At 38.7% G+C, this 21438-nt stretch overlaps 1 protein-coding gene across 1 annotated transcript; it reads left to right on the forward strand.

Moving 5' to 3' along the window:
• Positions 1-133: 133 nt before the first annotated feature.
• On the forward strand, positions 134-20663 carry CCDC34 (coiled-coil domain containing 34). The gene is made up of 6 exons (XM_084288045.1): positions 134-286; positions 3247-3382; positions 4637-4744; positions 17594-17752; positions 18638-18779; positions 20416-20663. Exons 1-6 carry the CDS (start codon positions 147-149, stop codon positions 20628-20630), a joined length of 900 nt encoding a protein of 299 aa, XP_084144171.1. The 5' UTR covers positions 134-146; the 3' UTR covers positions 20631-20663.
• Positions 20664-21438: the final 775 nt, after the last annotated feature.

Below are 21438 nucleotides of genomic sequence, written 5' to 3' on the forward strand. Positions count from 1 at the left end.
CGGGCATGTCGCGACAGGCTGAGGAGAAGGCGGGGCGGGGCCGGGCCCGCTGCGCCGCGTCGCGGTCGCCATGGCGGCGCCGCGGGGGCCGCCGGGAGCTGGGCGGGGGGAAGGTGCTGGCCGTTAGTGGCCGTTAGTGGCCGTTAATGGCCGGTAACCGCCGCCCCCTGCCTCAGGGGCTCGCCGGCGGCATGAGCAGCGGCGGCGAGGAGGAGGAGGAGGAAGGGGCAGGGGCGTCCCCATTCTCGTCCCCGTCCCCGTCCCCCCGCGGCCGGGCGGGCCGTAGGTAACGGCGCGGCGGGGAGGAGGCTGCGTGGTGCGGGCTGGGGTTCCCCGGGCTTTATTTCACCTCCTGCAGGCGCCCCGCTGTGCTCCGCAGGGCCACGACCAGGCACAGAGGCACGTCCTGCCCTTAAAAGAAGCGGGGGGAGCTGGCCGTGCCCGGGTCCTTCAGGGATGTGAGCTCCCTTTGAGGTACCTCTCGGGGCGCTGCTTGAAACAGCTCTCGATTTTGGGGCCTGTTGCTGCAGTGTTCGCTGGCAGCCGTGAAATGCAACTGAAGAAGACCGCTGTCAGGGCTTGAGCTGGAACAGCCTCATTAAATTCTGTGGGCACAATATGAATTTCCCTCATACATACCCTGCACCTGAATAATGCTGCTGCTCTATTGTAATAAGTGTCTACCAAACGCTCACGCAGCAGCTTCCGTGTGTAACTGCCAAGATCTCAAAGGTATAATAATAAAAAACACCTCTTACACTGACTTTACCCCCCTCCCCGAACGCACTTTCTCAGAGTCTTCTTGCTGTTGTTGTCTTCTTAATTCGCCAGAGGCAGAGGTTTAACGTGGGAAATGTAATATTTGTAGAGGCTGAAAACAAGGCCTGGTGAAAGGATGTTAGGCATTTTCTAGGCTTTCAGCATAGATCGGCATTGTGTCTGATGGTGGGACGTCAGTGAATGTGTGGTAAATAATAAGCACAGTGTTTTGTTAGTCGGACTTCAGCTTTAACACCAAACACACCTGATTTGATATAAGATACTTATTTAAATACATATGCACACTTGAGACTGTGGTACTTTCAGAAGTCTTGTACTAATTACTCCGATGAAGGTTATAGCTGTGATTATGCTAGCATTTCGGAAAGGGGTCCCATGAAATTTAAGTTTTATGTGGCTCAAAACACAACCAGCGTGCCACAGAGTGGCCAGGATGTGCATGGGGAAGGTTGGGGGTCCAGTCCTTGCTCTGGTGCAACCCGGGAGCTTTGGGCAGAGAACCGCAGGAGAGGGAACACGTTTCTCCTACCAGTTCTGCATATTCGGCGTGTGTTGTCCTCTGGAAAATTCAATTTTCTGTTATTTCTTACTTGCATTTAACATGGGTCTTGTTCATTACTCTGAATATACATGTATATTTTTTTTTGAAAAGTTAACAGCCTGGACTTTTTAGCTATTGACGTAAGCAAACACTTAGCGAATAGTGTTTTTCTGAGTGGATTCCTTCTGTCAGTGCTTTTTCCCAGGTTAGCCTAGTATGTCAGTGTTATTTTGGTACAAAGTACCCTAATGCAAATTGTGCCGAGCAAAGGAATGTGTTAAGGAAGTATCCCTGCCCAAAACGTCAAGTCTGGACAGAGTTGCATCGGTTTGCTGAATTTGAATGCATAATACCTTTATCCTTATCTTTAATAAACTCTCAGAGAGTTATTTTCCAACAAAATGCATTATTATGCATTCCTAAGTTGTATCCCTTATATCTTCCTGTTTCAAAACTGCCTCTGTTAAATTTTTGGTCTTCCCGCTTTCACATCCAAGACCTAGGGTGCAGCAGATGTTGGACAACGCCGTGCTTGGGGGTGCTTGGCCTGCGCTGCTTTTCTCCTCTTGTTGTGTGCGTGTGGCCTGTCGTTTCCATTGTGCTACCATGTCTCAGTGGCAAAACAGTATAAAGAGGGTTTGCGGGCTGATTCTGGGCAGGGAACGTGACCCTTTTTCGGGTTAGTTTCAACAAGAAGCAGTTTCCCTGGAATTCCACAACATGACCAGTGAACGGTTATGTAGGCACACGCATGTAGGTAACAGCAGCGGAGAACGGTAGGACAAAACTCCTTCGCATTGCCCCCAAGTGCTTGCTATTATAGAAATATATTCTAAGGATTACTGGGACAAAATATTTTGCAATGGATTGTTGCTGCACCTTGTGAATATGCGTTATTTCCATGTTTATAAAAATATGTTATGCTTAAAAGGTTCATTTCAGGAGCATTAACATAATACGCTTGTTTGGATGGCTCTTTCATAGCTTGAATTAACCAAGCAGAATTACTCACTGCAGTAAAGTGTGTAGGCAGGTGTTTCCAGAGTACATGCGTTCCTATAAAATACTAATGTGAAGTCTAATTTCATTGTTTTGTTGTTATGAAAAAAAAAAATCTATAGGTTAGAGGAAAGTTTATAAAGAAATCTACTGGCATGTTATCAGTTTTTGTTGACTTAGAGCCCAATATAATAATTTCTTTGTTAGGAGGGAGCACACAGAATATTATAAAAGATATTTCTGGCCCAAGGCAAGGATGGCTGCATTATTCATGAGTAAAGAAGTTACGAGTGAGTTATGCAAGGTGTCCTACTAAAAGTCTAACCTTGTATAATATCAAGTATTGTGTGCAAGCCATAGTTCTTGTGTATCTTCCCTATGAATGTGTTTTAAGAAGGAAAATTGTAACTGTTGGAATGAATGGATTCTCAGTGCAGAGGTTGCTTGATATCATTAATCCAATTCCATAGGACTTGAAAGAAGAAAAATAATCTTGATTATCCTTGGCTTGTGCTAAAAGCCCCTTGATACTTTGAGCATCTCAGTGACCAAGGATAGGATGTTAATGTAAAACCTCTGATTTCCTCTGGTCTCCGTATGTGAGAAGGAAGGTGACACTTTGATGTTTCTGGTGTTAGTTTTTCTTTAGTTTATAAACGGTAATGTTTGAATCTGTTTCACAGTTTGGAACAGGAACTAAAAAAATCAATAGCGAGCTATAATTTAATAAGTAGAATGTAAGTAGGATGGTCAGAAATACAAAATAAATGCTGTTTATCCATTCTGGAGATTACTGAACAAATAGAAAAATAATTTTGTTATCACAATACAAAGAAATGTCATTTTGGGGGGCAGCAGCACTGGTTAACTTTCCAATTAAACATACTACAGATAATATTCTTTTACATTTCTCATTTTTAAATCAGGAAGGCTGCTGAAGACTCAGAAATAACAGAAGGAAAAGAACAGTCTCCTTTGAAAGACAGTCTTTCACCGTGGGAAGAATGGTTCATTGAAAAAGAAAAGGAACTACGTGCCCGCTTACAGGCAAGAGCTGCAGAGGTGAATACATCTGATTAGCTTGATATCAAGTCTAATAGAAAATAGCAATCAACCAATAGAGGAGTTCTTTTACTTTTGGTTGTGAAAAAACAAGTAGTTTTGTCCATTATTTTAGGGTCATTATCTCTCCATAATGTTTGGCAATGCTTATGTGATTCATGCTCTGCATATTCTCTTTTGCTAAACATTGCACATCACTGGTAGTGCTCTATAATGTTTTTCTTATTCTACTGTCAGGTAATGGTTCAAGTTTAAAAGAATAAAACATTTCTGTAATTGGTACCTTCATTTTCATCATGGGTACATACGAATGCATGTAGGCAGTAAAACACAACAGGGTGTGTGCTGGGCGTAAGCATGCCAAACTGCTTGGTTAGATATGAGGCACAGTGTTATTACCTGCTTAGTGTGTAATTACACAACTGTTTGGAGTCATTTTCCAGGCTGTGCCTCTCTGTTTTTCTTCCTTCCTTCCATTTTTTGCCCCCTTGCATACAAACAGTTCCTGAATACTGGGGATGAGGCAGAATTAAGTGAACGCACTATATCTTTTCTTGATTAATATATGGGTAGTTGCAGTTGATTAAACGATACTATTGTTTACAATCAAGTTGGAAATATTGGGTAGTGCTTAGAATAATTACATCAAAGTTAGATCATTTCTCACTTTAGTTACTGATTTGTCGTTTGACCTTGAGCAGTGTCCTAACCTTTCTATGATTCCCTTTATCTGTAAAGTGAAAGTAACGTATATTTTTTATGTGGGTTACCTTGTGCTGTTATTAAACACCTACCACTGGAAGGTTATAGAACATTGTTTTAGAGGTCAGCATAACACCAAAATAATCTGTTAATCTTGAGGAGTATTTTCTGATCTGTTAGTGATCACCACACGTTTAATGTTCTCCCCTTTAGAATCCAGTTCAGTAGTTGTCTCTCTTTGTAGTACTACATATTGAGATCCCATTAACTGAAAGGACATTTAGAAGGAGGGGTGATTTACTATGTTGAATTATTTCCAAAGCCCAGCTAAAAAGTATATTTCCGGTTCATCTTCTAAAATCTTATACATTTCCATTGGTTGTTTCAATGTTTCAGTGTTGGCTGTCATCCATCTTTTCCAAAATCTTAATGAAGGAAAATTTTCTAAATCTAATGCTTGTATTGTTTTAACTGCAGCACCATTGACAATACTGAGCGCATTTGTATAGGTGGCCGTGACATATTAAAGTTGTCTGCTTTTTCTTTAATTAGCAAATGAACATACAGCTTGAGAAGATGAAGCAAAAAGAAGAATGTGAAAGAAGGAAAAGGCTAGCTGAAGAGAAGCACAAGGAGTGGATGCAAAAAAAAAGAGAAGAGGTAAAATACTCTTTGCTTGCAAGAGTTCCAGCATATGCCATGTTTAAGTAAACCTATGTAAAATTTACTTAGACTGTTTGGACAGCCATGTTTTTAATTTGCTGAAAGAATGACTGTTTAATTGAAAATTGCAAAACCACACCAACATAGTTAAACATTCTCCCAAGACTGATTTCTTTTTTTTTTTTTTTTTTTTTTTTCCCATGAGGTATAAAGAGATCTGTTTTCTGAGTAGCCAGATAACTGACAATTGGCTTACATCTTGTGCAGTAGACTTCTGCTAATGATAGCTGGGATTCTGGTCTAGGGTATACCCTAGTCTTTCTGACTTCCTAGGTTCAATGTCCAAGCACATTGGGTGAAGTGTACAACTTAACTGCAATGTTTTGTACACCAAGTAGAGCCAGAAAAGGGGTTTAGTTAAGTACCGTTGTGGACAGGCAAATAGTATGGTAGAGTTTAGAGGGATAATTGAGGTGTGAGGCCAGATTCAGGAAATTCTCAGTAGACCACAGCTAGCAATTGGGAGTTCCTTCATGCAAAAAGTCATTTCTGAGTGGGATCAAGAAATCTTTTTCAGTTCTCCAGAGAGGATGTCCATGTCCAGTGTCAGAAGCAGACAGAATCCCGATCTCTACAGGGCAATATACAGCTCTGTGTGCCACAAACAGGGTGTGCTCTGAGTGGCAACAATGGAAAAGCTTGAGAGATTTGGTCTTGTTCAGCCCCTGGTAATTCATGGACATACTTGTTCACTGTCTTATGGTCTGTAGCAATACCTGTTACTTACTGTTTGGTACTTCTGTTTCTCAATAAAATCAGATGAAAATTGATCAAAAATAACACAATAGCACTACGTGGGCTAGATATCCAGGCCTAATACATTTGTCTCTCGACCTTCAGGTTCAATCTAGAACCACTAAAATAACCTGTGTTTGGATCAAACCTATTTTCTTTTAGCCTCCTTGCTGACTGGCTGACTAGCATAAATCTGCACCAGAACAATTCTGCTTCAGATGGTTCAATATGATGTAGAAAGGATCCGTCCTTGTTGAAGTACACAGCAAAAAGTAAAGGACGTATTATTCAGCAAGAACAATGCAATTTTCCTCTTCTAAAACACAAATTACAGCTGTCTGTAACTATTCATTGGCTTAAACAAGCTTGGGTTGCCCGTTTAAAATTTTTCACTTCAGAGTTCAAAACAGTCAAAATTCTCTCTGAGTCTGCCTATCTCAGTCAACTTCTGTAAATCTCTAAATATTTGGGTCCTCCTTGAAACTTCGGGTTTACTGATGAACAACTTCTTTTCTGTTGTCCATGAGAGTAGGAGATCTTTTTGATGGTACATCAGCCCAAGGGACAGTGGAAAAAAACAAACAAACATATTTGTGTCTGGACTTGTACATGTTATGTTTTGGAAGAATAAGGTCATCCTTAGGCCATGTCCCAAGCACTTACCAAAAGTAATCTGATTTTCATTTAAATCAGATGATTCATTGGGTAGTTTTTCTGTAAACTGCACTCAAATCAAGAACAAACTGAACTTAAAGGCTTAGCTGTCTTTAGAATATTAACATGTGTGTTACATAGTCCTCACCACTTCAGGTTTCTGCAAAATTACCTGTGGATCTGAACACAGACTGAAGGATAAGCATGTCAATTCAGTGGCTAAGAATGCATTTAAAATTGCATGAAGATTTCATGTGAAGTTTAAGGTTGGATTCATGAATACTTGCTATGATTTTCTTGAGGAATGTGTGTGCATGTTTTATTTGGGAAAGCTCTCTTTATTTCCTTCTACAGGCACGAAAAGCTGCTCCTTCTTGAGGGCAAAATTCACGGTATTCTTCACTGAGATAGGCATTAAGCACTCATCCTTTTCATACCTCCCTGACTCTTACCCTTCTGTGTAAATTGCAGAAAATGCTTTACTCTACAGGAGGCAGTCCTTTCAGGGATGTTACCTTTATGATCTCTGCAAATCTATCATCCTTCCCCATCGCTGAATACTGTACTGAGGAAGGAAGTAAGGGATGTTTGAACGTACATGAAACTTTTTCCTTCATGTTGAGCACAAAATCTTGGGGGAGCTGCAGGATACTGCTGGAAAAATCTTTGTACTGTGAATGTGAGGGATGTTTATGCCAGAATTAGAATTGCATAGAAGCATTCTGCTCTTTTTCTGTCTGTCAAGTCAGATTTCTTGCACTTTGTTATGTGGCGAAGTAAGTTGTGATCTGACAGACTTTTCAGGTCATGTCAGGTTAGGAAGCAACACTTGAGGATCAATTTCATCTACTGGTAGTCACTGTTTTTTGTTTTGTTTTGTTTGTTTAATATCTATTTAAAAACATGTGATGTGAAGTTTTCATACGCTTCCAGTCATTTTGCATAAATTATTTTTGAAAATAAAGGTGTCATCAGCATTTAATAAACTTCTATGTAAATAGCTGTTGTGATTTTAAAGGTTGAAAGTGAACTAGAACTGATATTTTGAAATATGAACTATCAAAGAACATCTTAAGCTGTGAAATACGTATGCAAATATAACAAAATTTTGCAGTTTACCAGGAAGTAAAGGCTTAATAAAATAAGCTGTCGGGTGTTATCCTGGTTCTACTAATGCCTTTTCAATTTTCATTAAGATACTAGATCTCTGGTGGACAAAAATAGTCTTACATTCTCTGTCTCCTAAGGTTGAGTCATTTGTGGGCAGACAGTAAATTGTCTGTCTGACTTGTTCTGTTTTAGCTGTAATAGAGCTCTATCTTTTAACAAGTCAGAGGAATACTGGTCAAAAAATTTTAACTCTAAAAGTATCTACAGACATATTTCTGAATCCAGAAGAAAATTTGAATGAAACCAACAGGATTTTGTACGTATTACTGAAACTTCTTTCTCCGTTACTGTTAAATTTATGGATAAAAATGAGGTATGCGTGGTTATAAATGAAGTGAAGTTGTTCAATGTCATGTTTTCATTATTAAAGAAGCCTTATTTTGACAGGAATTCGAGTGGTATTTGGAACTGAACTTAGATCAGCAAAGCCGTTAGAGTCTGTCTTAATGTTTTTGGCATGTTAAAATGATTGCTTGATTGCTAATTGCTGTAGTTAGGCTCTAGTTTGTAAGGAGCTTTGTGTAGGCAACTCATAGTTGAACTGTGTAGCTTAAAAAGAAAGAAATCTACATCCTTGATTTCCCCCATCTCATCACTGATCTAAATCTTGAATAGGTATTGAAAACTGCCTACTGTCTCATTTCTTCGGGTTAGAATTAGCGCTCGTGAAAGCTTATTTTCTCCATGTGTGTTTGTTCTGGTACTTTTTGTTGTATTTTTTTATTGCTATTTTTGTTCTACATTTTGATAACCACAGATGGGTAAATCTGTTAACATTATGTGGAATAAAGTTGTTAAGAGGTAAAATTGACCTATATATGCATAGTTTATTTTGGATTGAAACAGTGCAGCCACGCTTACAAAGCTTGTAATTCCTTGTGCCATACATAAATTTTATTAGGTTTTGAGTACAAAGATGTATTTTTGTGAAGTAATTTAAAACTTCAGCTCATTTTAAGCTGCGATGTGGTAGGTATATATTTATGTAATTGTATTAGCTACTAAAGCAGTTCAAATCTGTGATGACTGTACCAACAACTTGCTTATGGTCCTATTTTAAAGTCAGTCACTGCTTTTGTGTATACTCCTAGAGGTGTATAAGTCTAGAACTGTAGAGAATTTCACTCGCCCACTTTTTACATTAATAGAAAAGCTGTTTTTCCTCTGTCATTTTCAACTTTATCAGTACAATCTTGAAACCCTGTAAATGTCCTTCTCATAGTTCTTTATTATCTCTCAGTCCTTGAGGGAAAAATTACCTGATTTCACTGGTTGATCACATTCTTCCAAATTCTTTGAAAATGTGCGATTCTTCTGTTCAAATTGAAGAATTTTAAAAGTGGAAGTAATGAGGTCTGAAGTAGTACTTTTAAAATATATAAAAGTAAACCTTTGAAAATCTTAGAAACAGCAGACTCAGTACTGGACTAATTTTGAAAATCCATTTATATGTAGGTTTTCCTTGTCTGTGTTGTCTACGTTGCTTTTTGTAGCTAAACGTTTTTGCAAAAGCTGGGTATATTTCTTGATACTATGTCATTTAACATGCTGATACGATGTGTAAGCACTAAATCCAAGCAGCTTGTGGAAGCATTCTGAGCTAATACTCAGCTCTCTGTTTCCCGTACTAGTGACAAACAGAAAGATAAAAGTTTTTGGAGGGCCGAGAAAGGACCCTTTCCTAGTGGAATGAAGCTAAAGGCTTTTTTTTTATTATTTTATTGTTATTATTATTAAGAAAGAGGTAAAGAATTGCTAGAACTTATAATTAAAAAAATAAAAATGGAGACCCTTGAAGTCTGTCAGTTCATGGTTATATGCTGACTGACTCCCAGTAGATGATGAACAGATCAGTTAACTTCAATCATTGTTTACCACTGAGTAAGATTAAAAATGCAAGCCTGTATCTCTGAATCATTGGGACTGGGTTGGGACTGGGAGACCTCCATGTGTGATACGTTTGGAAAATCTCCTCTCCATAACAGCATCTTTGTAACTTCTATCTTGTCAAATGCGTTCTTGCTTGACAAACAAGAGCTATAGTTTTGTGACTGTAGGTGATGCTCAAATGATTTGCAGACTTGGGTAAATAACAGTTGAAGGAGGGAGATAAAAAGTACTGCTTTAATGTCTTCAAAATATTTGGGATTTCCATCTGTGATCCTTCCAAGGGTTTTGCTTTCTTATCTATATTTTGATGGATGAACATGTGATTACAAAACTGGCTGAGTATAAAATGAGCAACAATAATGTCATGAGTGGGGTCATAGGTGTTCAGAGCTGATCACTCATTCATGCTTTCTTTTGTAGTGTTTCCTTTGAAGATCACCACTATTCAGAATTTGTCCAAAATGGTTCAATTCCAAGTTCCTTCACAGTGTGACCAGACACTGGTTCTACTGCCTCATTACTCCCTGTATTCTACTCAGTGGAAGTTTGGAGATGCTAGTGAAAAGCTTCTCTTCTATTTTGGAAAATACGTAAGCTGCTGTCTGATGCCAGTTTAGTGTTTTGTTCTTTTTTGTTGTTGTTTTGTTTTGTCTTTTCCCTCATCTGCCCTGGAGTTTCTGAATTCAAGACGTACGTAGCCTTTTTCCCCCAACCTCATCTCCCATGAATGAGGAGCAGTACACAGAACTCTTGAGTTTAAAAACCCGTTGTCTTCCAGACTCCCTTTCTTCCTTACTCCATGTCCTCTTCCTGGTATTTCTGGAAAGACCTGAGGATGGTTTTAATTATAGATGTCTCACACAATGTGATATTATGTTATCTTCATGTAAACAGTGACACAGCCCCTACCTCTTTGTTTTTTGATAATCCGGGTTTAAGACTTGCCCACTTGTCAAGGGTGCTGTTTTAACAAGACTGTCAGAAGAACCCCAGTTTTATACACGAGCTACTCTCTATTGTTTTGCCACAGAATAGAAAGCTTGTTGTTGACAGTAGAAATTTTTTTTTCTTTTAATTTCTTTTTTCTGTTTTACATAACTTGTGATCCACAGATGTGGTTTGATGGTTCTTCTCAACAACTGTGGGATTGAACACTTAAATTAGCTACATAATTAGCTACATTTGATTTCTGATTTACTGATTAATTGCTATCAACTCAAAGTACCAGAGGCTTTGAGAAATACATTATGGATGCATAAACTGTGAAATGTTTATGAAATGATATAACCATTTAATTCTTTATAACATTCTCATAGATGAACCTCTAATGAATTAATGCTGATTAAAATATCAGGATTAAAAGTAAGGGATGATGACAACATTTTTTTGATTAAACATTTAAAAAATTAACATCGATGCAGTGCTCTTCACCCTCTACATTCTATTTAATATTTTCATGTCCTGTTATATCCACCTTTACTAACTACATGACTTCACTCTTGGAATACCAATAGAATCTAAACCTAGAAATATCTAGAGAATTTGATTAATGTATATACGTAGTGAACATATAAATACATGATACATTGTTGTTGGTTAGCTCTGGTAAGTGGCTAAGCACCACGCAGCTGTTCTCTCACTTAATTCTTCCCTCCACCCACTCACCCACCCTCCTAATGGCAGGATGTGGAAGAGTCACCATCCTGCCAAGAGGGTGAAACTGAGAAAACTTGTGAACTGAGGTAAAGACAATTTAACAGGTAAAGCAAAAGACGCATATAAAGCAAAACAAAATAAGGAGTTGATTCACTAATTCCCACAGTCAGGCAAACAGTTAGCCATGAAATGCATGGCTTCATCATGCCTAATAGGTATTTTGGAAGACAAATGCTCTAACTCCAAATGTTCTTCCCCTCCTCTTTGTTTCCCTCAGCTTTTGTTGCTGAACATAACATCATATGTTATGACCCTGTGGTCAGCTTGGGTGAGCTGTCCTGGCTTTGTCTCCCCCCATTTTGGTACTGGAAGACTTCTGTTTGGTTTCCTCAGTGCTGTTTCTTCTGCAGGCTGAAAAAGCCCAACTCCCTGTGTCTGTCTTCAGAGGAGATGTGCTCCATCCCTTTGATCATCCTCATGGTCTTCCTCTGGACTTGCTATAATAGGTCCACGTCCTTGTACTGGGGTCTCCAGAGCTGAACACAGTACTCCTGGTGGAGAACCACCTCCCTCAACCTGCTCGTCGTGCTTCTTTTGATGGAGCCCAGGCTACGGTTGGCTTTCTGGGGTGCAGGTGCATGTTGCCGAGTCATGTTGAGCTTCTCATCAACCAACACTCCCGAGTCCTTTTTGTCAGAGCTGCTCTCAGTCCATTGTCTGCCCAGCCTGTATTTGTGCTTGGGATAGCCCCAGTCCAGCTGCAGGACCTTACACTTGGTCTTGTTGAACTTCATGAGGTTCACATGAGGTTCTGCCCCTCTGAATGGCAACCCTTCCCTTCAGCGTGTTGCCGTGGCACACAGCGTGGTGTCTTCGGCAGTCTTGCTGAGGGTGTACTCAGTCCTGCTGTCCGTGTTGCCAACAAAGTTGTTAAGTAAGAGGCAGGCCACACCAACCCTGTGGAACACCACTCATCACTGGTGTCTACCTGGACACTGAGCTGTAGAACTCGTGGAACTCTTTGAGTGCAACCATCCAGGCAATCTCTTACCCACGGAGTGGCCCTTTCGTCAAATTCATGCCTCTCCAATTCAGAGACAAGGATATCGTTTGGGACAGTGTCAAATGCTTTGCACGTGTCCAGGTAGATTACGTCAGTTGTTCTTCCCTATCACCACCATGCTGTAACCCCATCACAGAAGGCCACCAGATTATAGAGAGGCTATAGAGGCATTTTTATGAGCCGGGGTTGGTAACTGAGCTGTGGAAAATTCAGCTGTGCTAAATGACAAAGATAACAACAGTTGGCTGAATGACGATGTTTCCGAGATTGTTAAATGTGCCTGATGTTCTGGATTGCTGTGAGGATAAATGAGGGAATTTGGGTGTATGTTCTGATGTTGGTTCCTATATTTCACTGTCAGCATAAAATTATGGTAGAATATGGAAGCTAAGATGTCAGAGCAAACAGCTGTGAAATAGAAAATAAAAATGTCCAAAAAGAAAAATGCTGTTACATTCTTCAGAGTGGGAAACAGGAAACGATTGCTGTGAGAAGTATCTTAGACGTACAGAACAAAACACTAATTTCTGGAAATATTTCTGTTCGTAGAATCACAGAATGGTTTGGGTTGGAAGGGACCTAGAAAGATCATCTAGTTCCAACTCTTCTGTCGTGACACTGCATGGAAAATGCAGAACACATAGCAGCTCTGCACTTGTCCCTCTCTTCAACCTCTCATTTAATTGTTAATACAAAAGTACAGGACTGTATGTTTTATTGATTGTCTTCCAGCTGGATGTGTTGTCTCTGTTGCAGCGCTAATTGAGCTATTTTCTGCCTGGGAAATTCTTCCTGATAGAAGGCAGATATACTAAATAAAGTGTGATGCTTCTTCAGATTTTAAATTCCTCTGACAATTCTCAGCATATACACAGATGTGATTTTTCTTAGGAGCTTGATAGTTGTGCCGCTGAGACATTGGTTTGGTACTGACGTGGTGAGACACATGCTGCCCACTGAGTCACCCGTCCTGCTCTGTGTGACGGCTGGGTTTGTTTTGGGTGGCGCATTTCCAGGTAGTGACCTAGCCCAGTCTTTATTATGTTCATAGGCTCAATAGGATCTCAGCCCAGAGCAGTGAACCTGCAGGCCAGATTTGTATCCTTTCTCCTTAATAATGTGCCTGGGTGGGGTGGTGGGAGAACAAGCCTTTCTTGCAGTGAGTAATTGGATGTTTTACAATCGATACCTTAATTTATGTAATATGTGTAATCATATTTTAAAGTGCATGTAAATTTCCTAGTGGTTTGCTGAACAGATCATGTCTGTTTGGAACAAAGGATCAAAGAGAATTTTTAAAATCCAATCTGACAATACCAAGCGTAAACAAATTAAATCCCCCTCACACCCCCCCAACTGTGGAAGGGGAGTGAAGGGAGAGGATTGAAGAACATAGACATTAATATGCACATTCCTGGCATTTTTGATAGCCTGCATAAGGGAAAGTAATGAGGCTGGAGGGAAGCTGGCAAGGCTGGGGTGACAGGAGCTTGACATGAAGCAGGTTATTAAAGCAGCTGAGAATGTGGTGTACACTGACTGTATGAAGGAGAAGCTGTTCTGTCCTAGAGAGAAAAAGGAAGCGCTTCTGGTTTGCCTGCAGAATAATTTCTAGGCAGCTGCAACGTCTGCAATCCTATAGGGAGTCTCCCAATCTTCAGGGTGTCTCATCGGAAGAAAAACTTAGCAATAGCTGTGGCTTTCATGGTAATATGCAAGTATGCATGGCACATCATTGTTTACATAGGGCTTTATTTAACTTTGGGACAGCCTAGATTGTTGCTAAACTGCTGGACTCATTTGAAGTATTGTGATTAAAGATTTGTTATCTAAGAAGCTCCCCCCCCCCCCCTTTAATTACAACCTTCAGAAAGATTTTTAGCCTATTTTCTGCTTAGATATTGTCGATAGTGTATAAAGCCCTTATGTATGGAAGGGCCCCATTTTTAAATTTTCTCCTATATTTATTTTTTGCTTGTTGTATAGCCCTTAGCTAAAAGCTGCTGCTTTGAAAGATCCTTACTTTTATAATCTAATGTTACAGTAAGCGCTCAAATTTCATGTAGAGTGCTGATAAATAAAAGCTAGCAAACAACAAAAGACTTGAAATCCTTGTAAGCCTTTTTTTTTTTTTTTTTGCAAATGACTTTAACTCACTGTCTTAGCATGTGTCTCTTATCTGCATAATGCTTGCTGTGTGTCTCAGACTGTCGTTGTCTCAAAATAGGAGTTGTTGAGAGATGCAAGTGGGGAATATTTGGTAATGAAGGGACAGAGGAGCAGCTCTCAATAAAAGAGAATAAGATGCATTATAGAAGGAGGAAAATCTTGGTTATTTGCTTTTCATGTAGATGTTACTTAGGATCTACATAACTTACCAAAACCAGGTGATTTTTTTTTTTTTACCTATTTAAACAAAAAAGAGTTTTCTTCATATTAGGAAAAATCATTTCTATTCTTTACTAGTACGGAAATGTTTCAAAATCTCAGCTTTTTTAAAATTTTTTCTTTTTTCTTTTTTTTTCCCCCAAACAAAGTTCTTCTTTTATTGGTCTTAGTTGTAATCAGTAATTTTATCACGTGTACAGGCCTTTTCTACAAACCCTGCTGTGAAGTCATGTTATTAAGACTTTGATTATTTAGTAGTTCTGTGGAGTTTTATGTTGCAGAATATGCATTGAAATCGGCGTGTATGCAGATCTGACTGTTTTCCTTGTGTTGCAGAACAGATTCAGCTGATGTTCACCAGAATTTATTAGAAGTGAAATGGAAAAAAAGAATATACAAGGAGAAAATGTAGTTTTGTAGCCAGTCGTATTTTGAAATTGAGTGCAGTGCATGCACAAATAACAGTTTCTTGTCAGATGAGAACATACAACAAGAGTACCCCATACAGGGCTCTTGTATGTACCATTGTAGTGAAGAAATGTACCCCAGAGGTTATGGCAAATATAGTCAGTAAGGCATATCTTGTAAAAGGAAAAAAAAAAACCAGTTGATGCATACTTTAGCTGCTGCTGTTAACATTGTACTATTGCTTCTAGTAGTGCCCAACACAGATAGGGGCATGCTAATGCAAGTAATTCTGTAATCTGGCTCATTTAGATAAGAAGAGTGCAGTTTAACATCATGGCACTTTACAAGGAAATGAATGGTGAGAGTAAGCTAAGGTTATGCTTGAAAGGACTTCTTTATCAAGACAAGTTCATGTAGTGTGGATGAAGCTTCAAATATGAAAATATTATTGTCCAGTATATTCTTACAATAAAAATAGCAAACACTTTCGAGAGAAAATGTATTGTTATTGGCCTTGGGTTTGCACCTCATCCAGTAAGTGGCAGAAATGAGTTAGTGTTCTGCAGGGCAATATAAGCTGAACTTTTCTTTTGTATAATGCTGCTTTAGTGGAGTACTGACACGTTTTGTTGCTCAGGACAAGGATTGACCCAGTAAATACCCACTTTAGACCAGACCAAGAGAATTGTGCTGGTCCCCAGCTCCAGTTTTATGTCTATTGTTTCTCTATGCATAACTGCATTTTCCAGAAGAAAACAGAATTTTCTGGAAGAAAAGCAGGGGAAGAGGGGAGATCTAGCTTTCTATCTTTAAGGGCCTGGGGGTCCTGGTGGACAACAGGTTGGCTATGAGCCAGCAGCATGCCCTGGTGGCCAAGAAGGCCAATGGGGATCCTGGCATGCATTAAAAGGAGCGTGGCCAGCAGGTCAAGGGATGTGATCCTCCCCCTCTACTCTGCCCTGGGCAGGCCTCACCTGGAGTACTGTGTCCAGTTCTGGGCTCCCCGGTACAAAAAAGACAGGGATCTCCTGGGAAGAGTCCAGCGGAGGGCCACAAAGATGTTACAGGGCCTGGAGCATCTTCTTTGTGAGGAAAGGCTGAGAGACCTGGGGCTGTTCAGCCTGGAGAGAAGACTGAGAGGGGATCTCATCGATGTGTATAAATACCTGAGGTGTGCGAGACAGAGGGATTTGGCCAACCTCTTTTCAGTGGTTTTCGGGGACAGGATGAGGAGTAATGGTCACAAGATAGAGCATGGGAAGTTCCGCACCAACGTGTGAAAGACAGGCTGCTCAGGGAGGTTGTGGAGTCTCCTCTGGAGATATTTAAGGCCTGTCTGAACACCTACCTGGACAGCCTGCTTTAAGGAACCTGCTTTGGCAGGGGGGTTGGACCCAATGATCTTTCGAGGTCCCTTCCAACCCCTACAGTTCTGTGATTCTGTGATCTTTTTGTGTTTACAAGTGAGACAGGAAGGGAAGTATATATGCATGTTTTTCTTTCCCTTTTTTTGTTTTTTATTTTGGTAAATGTTTTTCCTCTTTTCGTTGAAGAAGACATCCAGTTTGTTTTACTTTGCAGTTGTACTTCCAGGCATTAGACTTCCATACTGCCAACTGTAGTAATTACGAGAAGTTGTAATTTCCAACTATGCTGCATATGTCCTTTATATAGTCAAAAATTGTTGAAGTATGTCAAAATAGTTCAGATTCTCCTTCTTACTAGCAAGGAGCTTACATGAAAAAGATTTCTTAGAGAAAAATATCTTTATTTGGCAGTTCTTTTCTATAAAATGGAATATGTTTCATATTGAGTCTTCTGCCTCTCCTCCAAGTCATGTGTACAGCTTGTCTAGTAAAGATTTTTGCCCCTATGTGTGTATCACAGGTTCTTCAGAGCTAGGTAAGCTAAGCAGCAGTAGTAGTACTGAACCAGCAGAATCCCAGGCATTTCAAAAAGGTTGCCAGAAAGGGAAGTGAGAGGTATGGTTAGTCTTCAGTTGAAAATGCCTTTCTCTCCAGATTAAGAAGAGCCCTTCAGTATGTGCTTGTTAGCCTAGAGAATGGTTCCCAAAACATTGCATGCCATTAGATTCACACACTTGGAAAAGACAGAGAAGTAATGACACTTCTGTGTTTTGTATTTTAAAAATTATAAGGATAGCAATTTCACTTCACACTGTTATTTTTCACCAACCCAATGTATTTTCTCATTTTCTATTTCAGCAGGTAAAAAGGAGGATCCTGTAGACAAACAGGTGAATTTCATACGCAAATAAATGAAAAAGTATCACAAATGTAGAAAATATAATATATGAACTGGATTCTCATTTGGACTTCTTATTTTCCATATCCATTTATGCTTAAGTGTGCTGAAAATCTGCACATTAATAATCTGTTATTCTTAGAAGGGGGCAGTTTGACTTCCACTTGGTACTGGAGTTTGCTCTCGGTTCACTGAAAAGTGGATTTCTTTATCTAAAACGAAAACATGTTTGACAAGAATTGCAACATATATTTCTTTCCCAGAAATACTGAGAAGTGTTTGAAGTTTTTGAAAAGATGTTTGAAGAAATAAAACATAACAGCATAGGGAGTCCAGAAAGTCAATTTTTATCATGTTTTATGACAAGTTTATATGTTTAAAACTATTTTATCTGCAGCTAGTGATGAATAGGTTCTGTCTTCAGAGACTGCAATAAAATTTTTTTCAAGGTTTATGATATTTTTATTTGTAATTAATAATAAACTATTCATCAAAATAATTGCCCATTGAAATATATTGAAAAAATTTATTCTGTTTCTTTTATCTGTTTCATGTAGGAAAGAAGGGAAAGGGAGCGAAAGCAGAGCAAGGAAATGGCAGAAAAAGCCACAAGGGAGCTAGAAAAAATGCAGCTACAAGAAAAGGCTGAAGTAAAGTATAAGGAATGGTTAAAGAAGAAGAGAGCTGAAGAGTCAGAAAAGAAGAAGAGAGAGAAGGTATTAATTATTTATTTATTTGGATAGGTTTACCTGACATGTTAAATATATTGGTTGATTAAATTGATTGGAGTTTATCAATTGGAGTTGTATGTTAAGAATAGTTTCAAAAGTTATATTTTTTAGTGCAGTGAAGTAGTTGTGGTATGGCCAACAAAGCATGATGCATATTAAACACGTTTGTTAGTAGTCTTTGTTGCAAAGCCAAGCAAATCCACTGCAGTCATGATGTGTGATATGGGAAATAGAAATGCCAACCACAGAGTATATCTTCATTACTCAGCCGAGGCAGAAAATAAGCAGCATTCTGGGCATTTTTATCCCAGTACCGCTATTATCTTGGTCATTATACTTGCATGTATTTCAAACTAAAAAATTTCCCTTCTATCTGTCTGTACCAATCTGATGCTAGGAGCCCTTATTTTAGTGTTACTTCATATTTAATAATTAATCAGCTATTTATTTTTATAGGAGCTTCATAAGACCTTTTACTTGTTGTAAGCGTCTTTGAGGTCCTACAACAAATTATAAGAAAGCTGCATTTTCAGAAATCATCCAAAATTCCTCTGTATCATGTATTGGTCTTCCAAAAGACCAATACATGCTTCCCACAAGCTTCCCACTCCCTTGCCCCCAAATTAATATAGAGGGGGTGGTGGTGGTGAGGATGTGATTGTGTGTTTTTTCAGACTTAAAGAAAAAAAAGTGACTTTTCTATTTTTGGGAAAATGTGTTCATATATGAAAACATAATTGAAATATATTCAGCAGCCTGGGAATCTGCAAAGATTTTGTTTGCCGTTTTTGTATATTGTACAGGGCTTTGTCAGTAGACATATTAGGTTTTTTTTGTTTGTTTTTTTGTTTTAATTTCTTGTACTTACAGGAAAAAGAAAAAGAAAGGGAAGCAGAGCTGCAGGAGAAGAGAGAGAGATCAGAGAAGATCTTTCAGGAATGGCTACATAATGCTAGAAATAAACCACGCCCTGTTTTAAATGGTTATGGCTTTCCACATAGGAAATCTACAGGTTTGTATTCCTGCTACACATATGTAGTGGCTTAGGTTTGTGGTTCCTTCTCTCTAATCTTTCAATGTAAAATGAAGCCTGTTTAAGAATTTCATCTAATACATAGTTTTGACATGTAGGAATGAATATCCCATATGGTATAAGTTAGAGAAGCTTTTACAGTCAGTCATTAGTACATTTTTCATAGCCATTTATTGGAGGAAAAGAATGTTACTTGAGAAGACAATAATGTTGCATACCAAATTATAATTGATTTTGATCTCATTATGTTCCTTATCAGGCATAAGAATCACCAAAGCCAATTACTGGTTCCTGCAAAGCGTATCAGCTATGTTAGCATCCTTGTAAAGTCAATGTTTGTGTTAGAGGAGCTGTGTGCCTTCTTATTGCACCACAATCTGTGTTTGAAAAGAGGAGATTTTTGAGATACAAAAATTAACAGAAGCCTGGCAGAAGTCCTATCTGAAAAAGAAGACACAGAATCATCCTCTGTTCTTAGCTACACTTTGCGTTTAGCATTGCAATTGTATCACACCTTCTTGGGTCTGTGGTCTTGGTCTTGTTTTATTGTTATTTTAAAGGGAAGTGTTAAAGAGACTACTGCTGATAGTTGGTATGGAGTTTTGAGAGCCTCACTTGATTTTTGTCTCTTCTTTGCAATCCCACATGGTACAAAAGGTGAAGTGCTGTAAGAAATAGTATTGCACATTACATTTGAGTGCTTAATTAAATTTCCGTTAAAAACAAACAAACACAAGAAAAATCTATGCTTTCATCTTTCTTTTTGCTTAGAAGTAAAATCATTGTTACTTGAATTTATAACAGAAAATATTCAGACTTTGAATGCTTAAGGAAATGGACGTAGCAGATGAACAACCAGTTGTTCTTATGCTTACATCTGTTTATAGGTTGTGATACACTTTGCTTTCATGTTTTGTTTTGGAACCTCATTAGTTCCTGACAGCTGCAATCATTTGTTAAATTGATTTAAAAAAAAAAAAAAAAAAGTAAAATCCATACTCAGTTGTGTTCACACAATAGAATACGTTATAGACTTTGTTTTACCCAACATCGTGATAGTGCACTGGAATTTCACTATAAACAAGCGTGACTGATAGAGCAATATGTTCTGTCAGTCACATTTTAGGCTTTCTGATACTGCTTTGTGGGCCCCCAGGTTAATAATTGCAGGTTATTAATGTAATTATGGAAAACCAGCGTATTTTTCTCCTCAGTAAAATGAAAAGTCGTAGTTCAGCAAACATGGAAAAATAAGTGAATTTTACATACGTGGTGACAGGAAGTCATATTTATAACTGCTTTGAAATAATACAAGGTAGCCAGTTTTTTTACATTCACGTTTTTTAAGTTTACAGAAGACTGAGCATTCTGAATGTTGCATAGAATTCGACCTGTTTTTTTTTTTTGTTTGTTTGTTTGTTTTTTAACACAGATGAGAAATATGCCAGTAAAAGAAAGGTAGAAGATTTATCTCTGAATCATTTGAATTATGTGATGTACCTTTTAAGATGCAGTTGTGTCTTTGTTAGTCAAATAATTTTTATAACTGCTGGCATTATAAAGCTTGTAGCATAAATATTCCTTTTTAGTTATGTGTTTTTTCTAAATGTTTTAGGGCGCCCTGATGGAAATTCATATCCAGCTCCAGCATATTGCAACCCCATTCCTTGGAAACCAGTGTATGTGCCTCCTCCAAAGGAAGACAATGTTCTTACCATGAAGAATAGTAAGAGACCTGTATCTTGTCAATCCCATAAGTCTTCATCTATAGTAATTTGTAAGCCCAAGAACAACCTTCGTGTTGGCTCCTTGCATAGAAAGCAGTTGTAGTATGGAAAGCAAAATCATTCTTACGAGCTTGAGTAAACTGGGGCATAAATGTCAAGTTACATGTACAAACGTGTTTGGTTTTTTTTTGAGAACCTGTTTTGTATTTATAGGTAACTGACCAATAACCTTATTATTTAGTGGCTCTTATATATTATTTTTTTTTAAGAAGTCGTTTTTAGCTAATTATAATGGGATTGTACCTCAATACAAATAAAATCTACAGTATTGTTGGTTGCTTTCTTCATTTTTTTGTTGTTGAAAGAGTTCTTTTGTGCATATGATTGTGTTCCAGTATTATTGGATTATTTTAAAGATGGTGGTTGTAACAGACTTTAAAACAATTCTTGGCTTAATGGGGGAGAAACTCGAGGCCTGTGTGCAGCTGCAGGACTATGATGGCATTGGGATTACAGAGATGTAGCTGGATAGCTTACATCGCTGGAACACTGCAGTGGATGGATACAGGTCCTTTAGGAACGAAAATCTGGGAGAACACCACAGCAGCAATGCATGAAGTTTTACCTGAGGACTGATGATTAGCCAGATGAGACCTTATGAGAGTTTGTATTAAAGGGCGACCAATCTGAGCGATGCTGCGATGGGCATCTCCTGCAGACCACTCGATCAGGAAGAAGTTAAGTGTGACACTTCTCAAAGACAATTGGAAGAAGCCTTATACTTGCAGGCCCTTGTCTCACAGGAAGACTTGAATGACCCTGAAATCTGCTGGAAGGGCAAGAAAGCAGAGTACTGCAGTCAAGGGAGTTTCTGGAGTGCATTGATAACTTCTTGATCTTCCTGACACGGC

Source organism: Netta rufina (assembly GCF_964035555.1).
Source record: "Netta rufina genome assembly, chromosome: 5".
Lineage (NCBI taxonomy): Eukaryota > Metazoa > Chordata > Aves > Anseriformes > Anatidae > Netta > Netta rufina.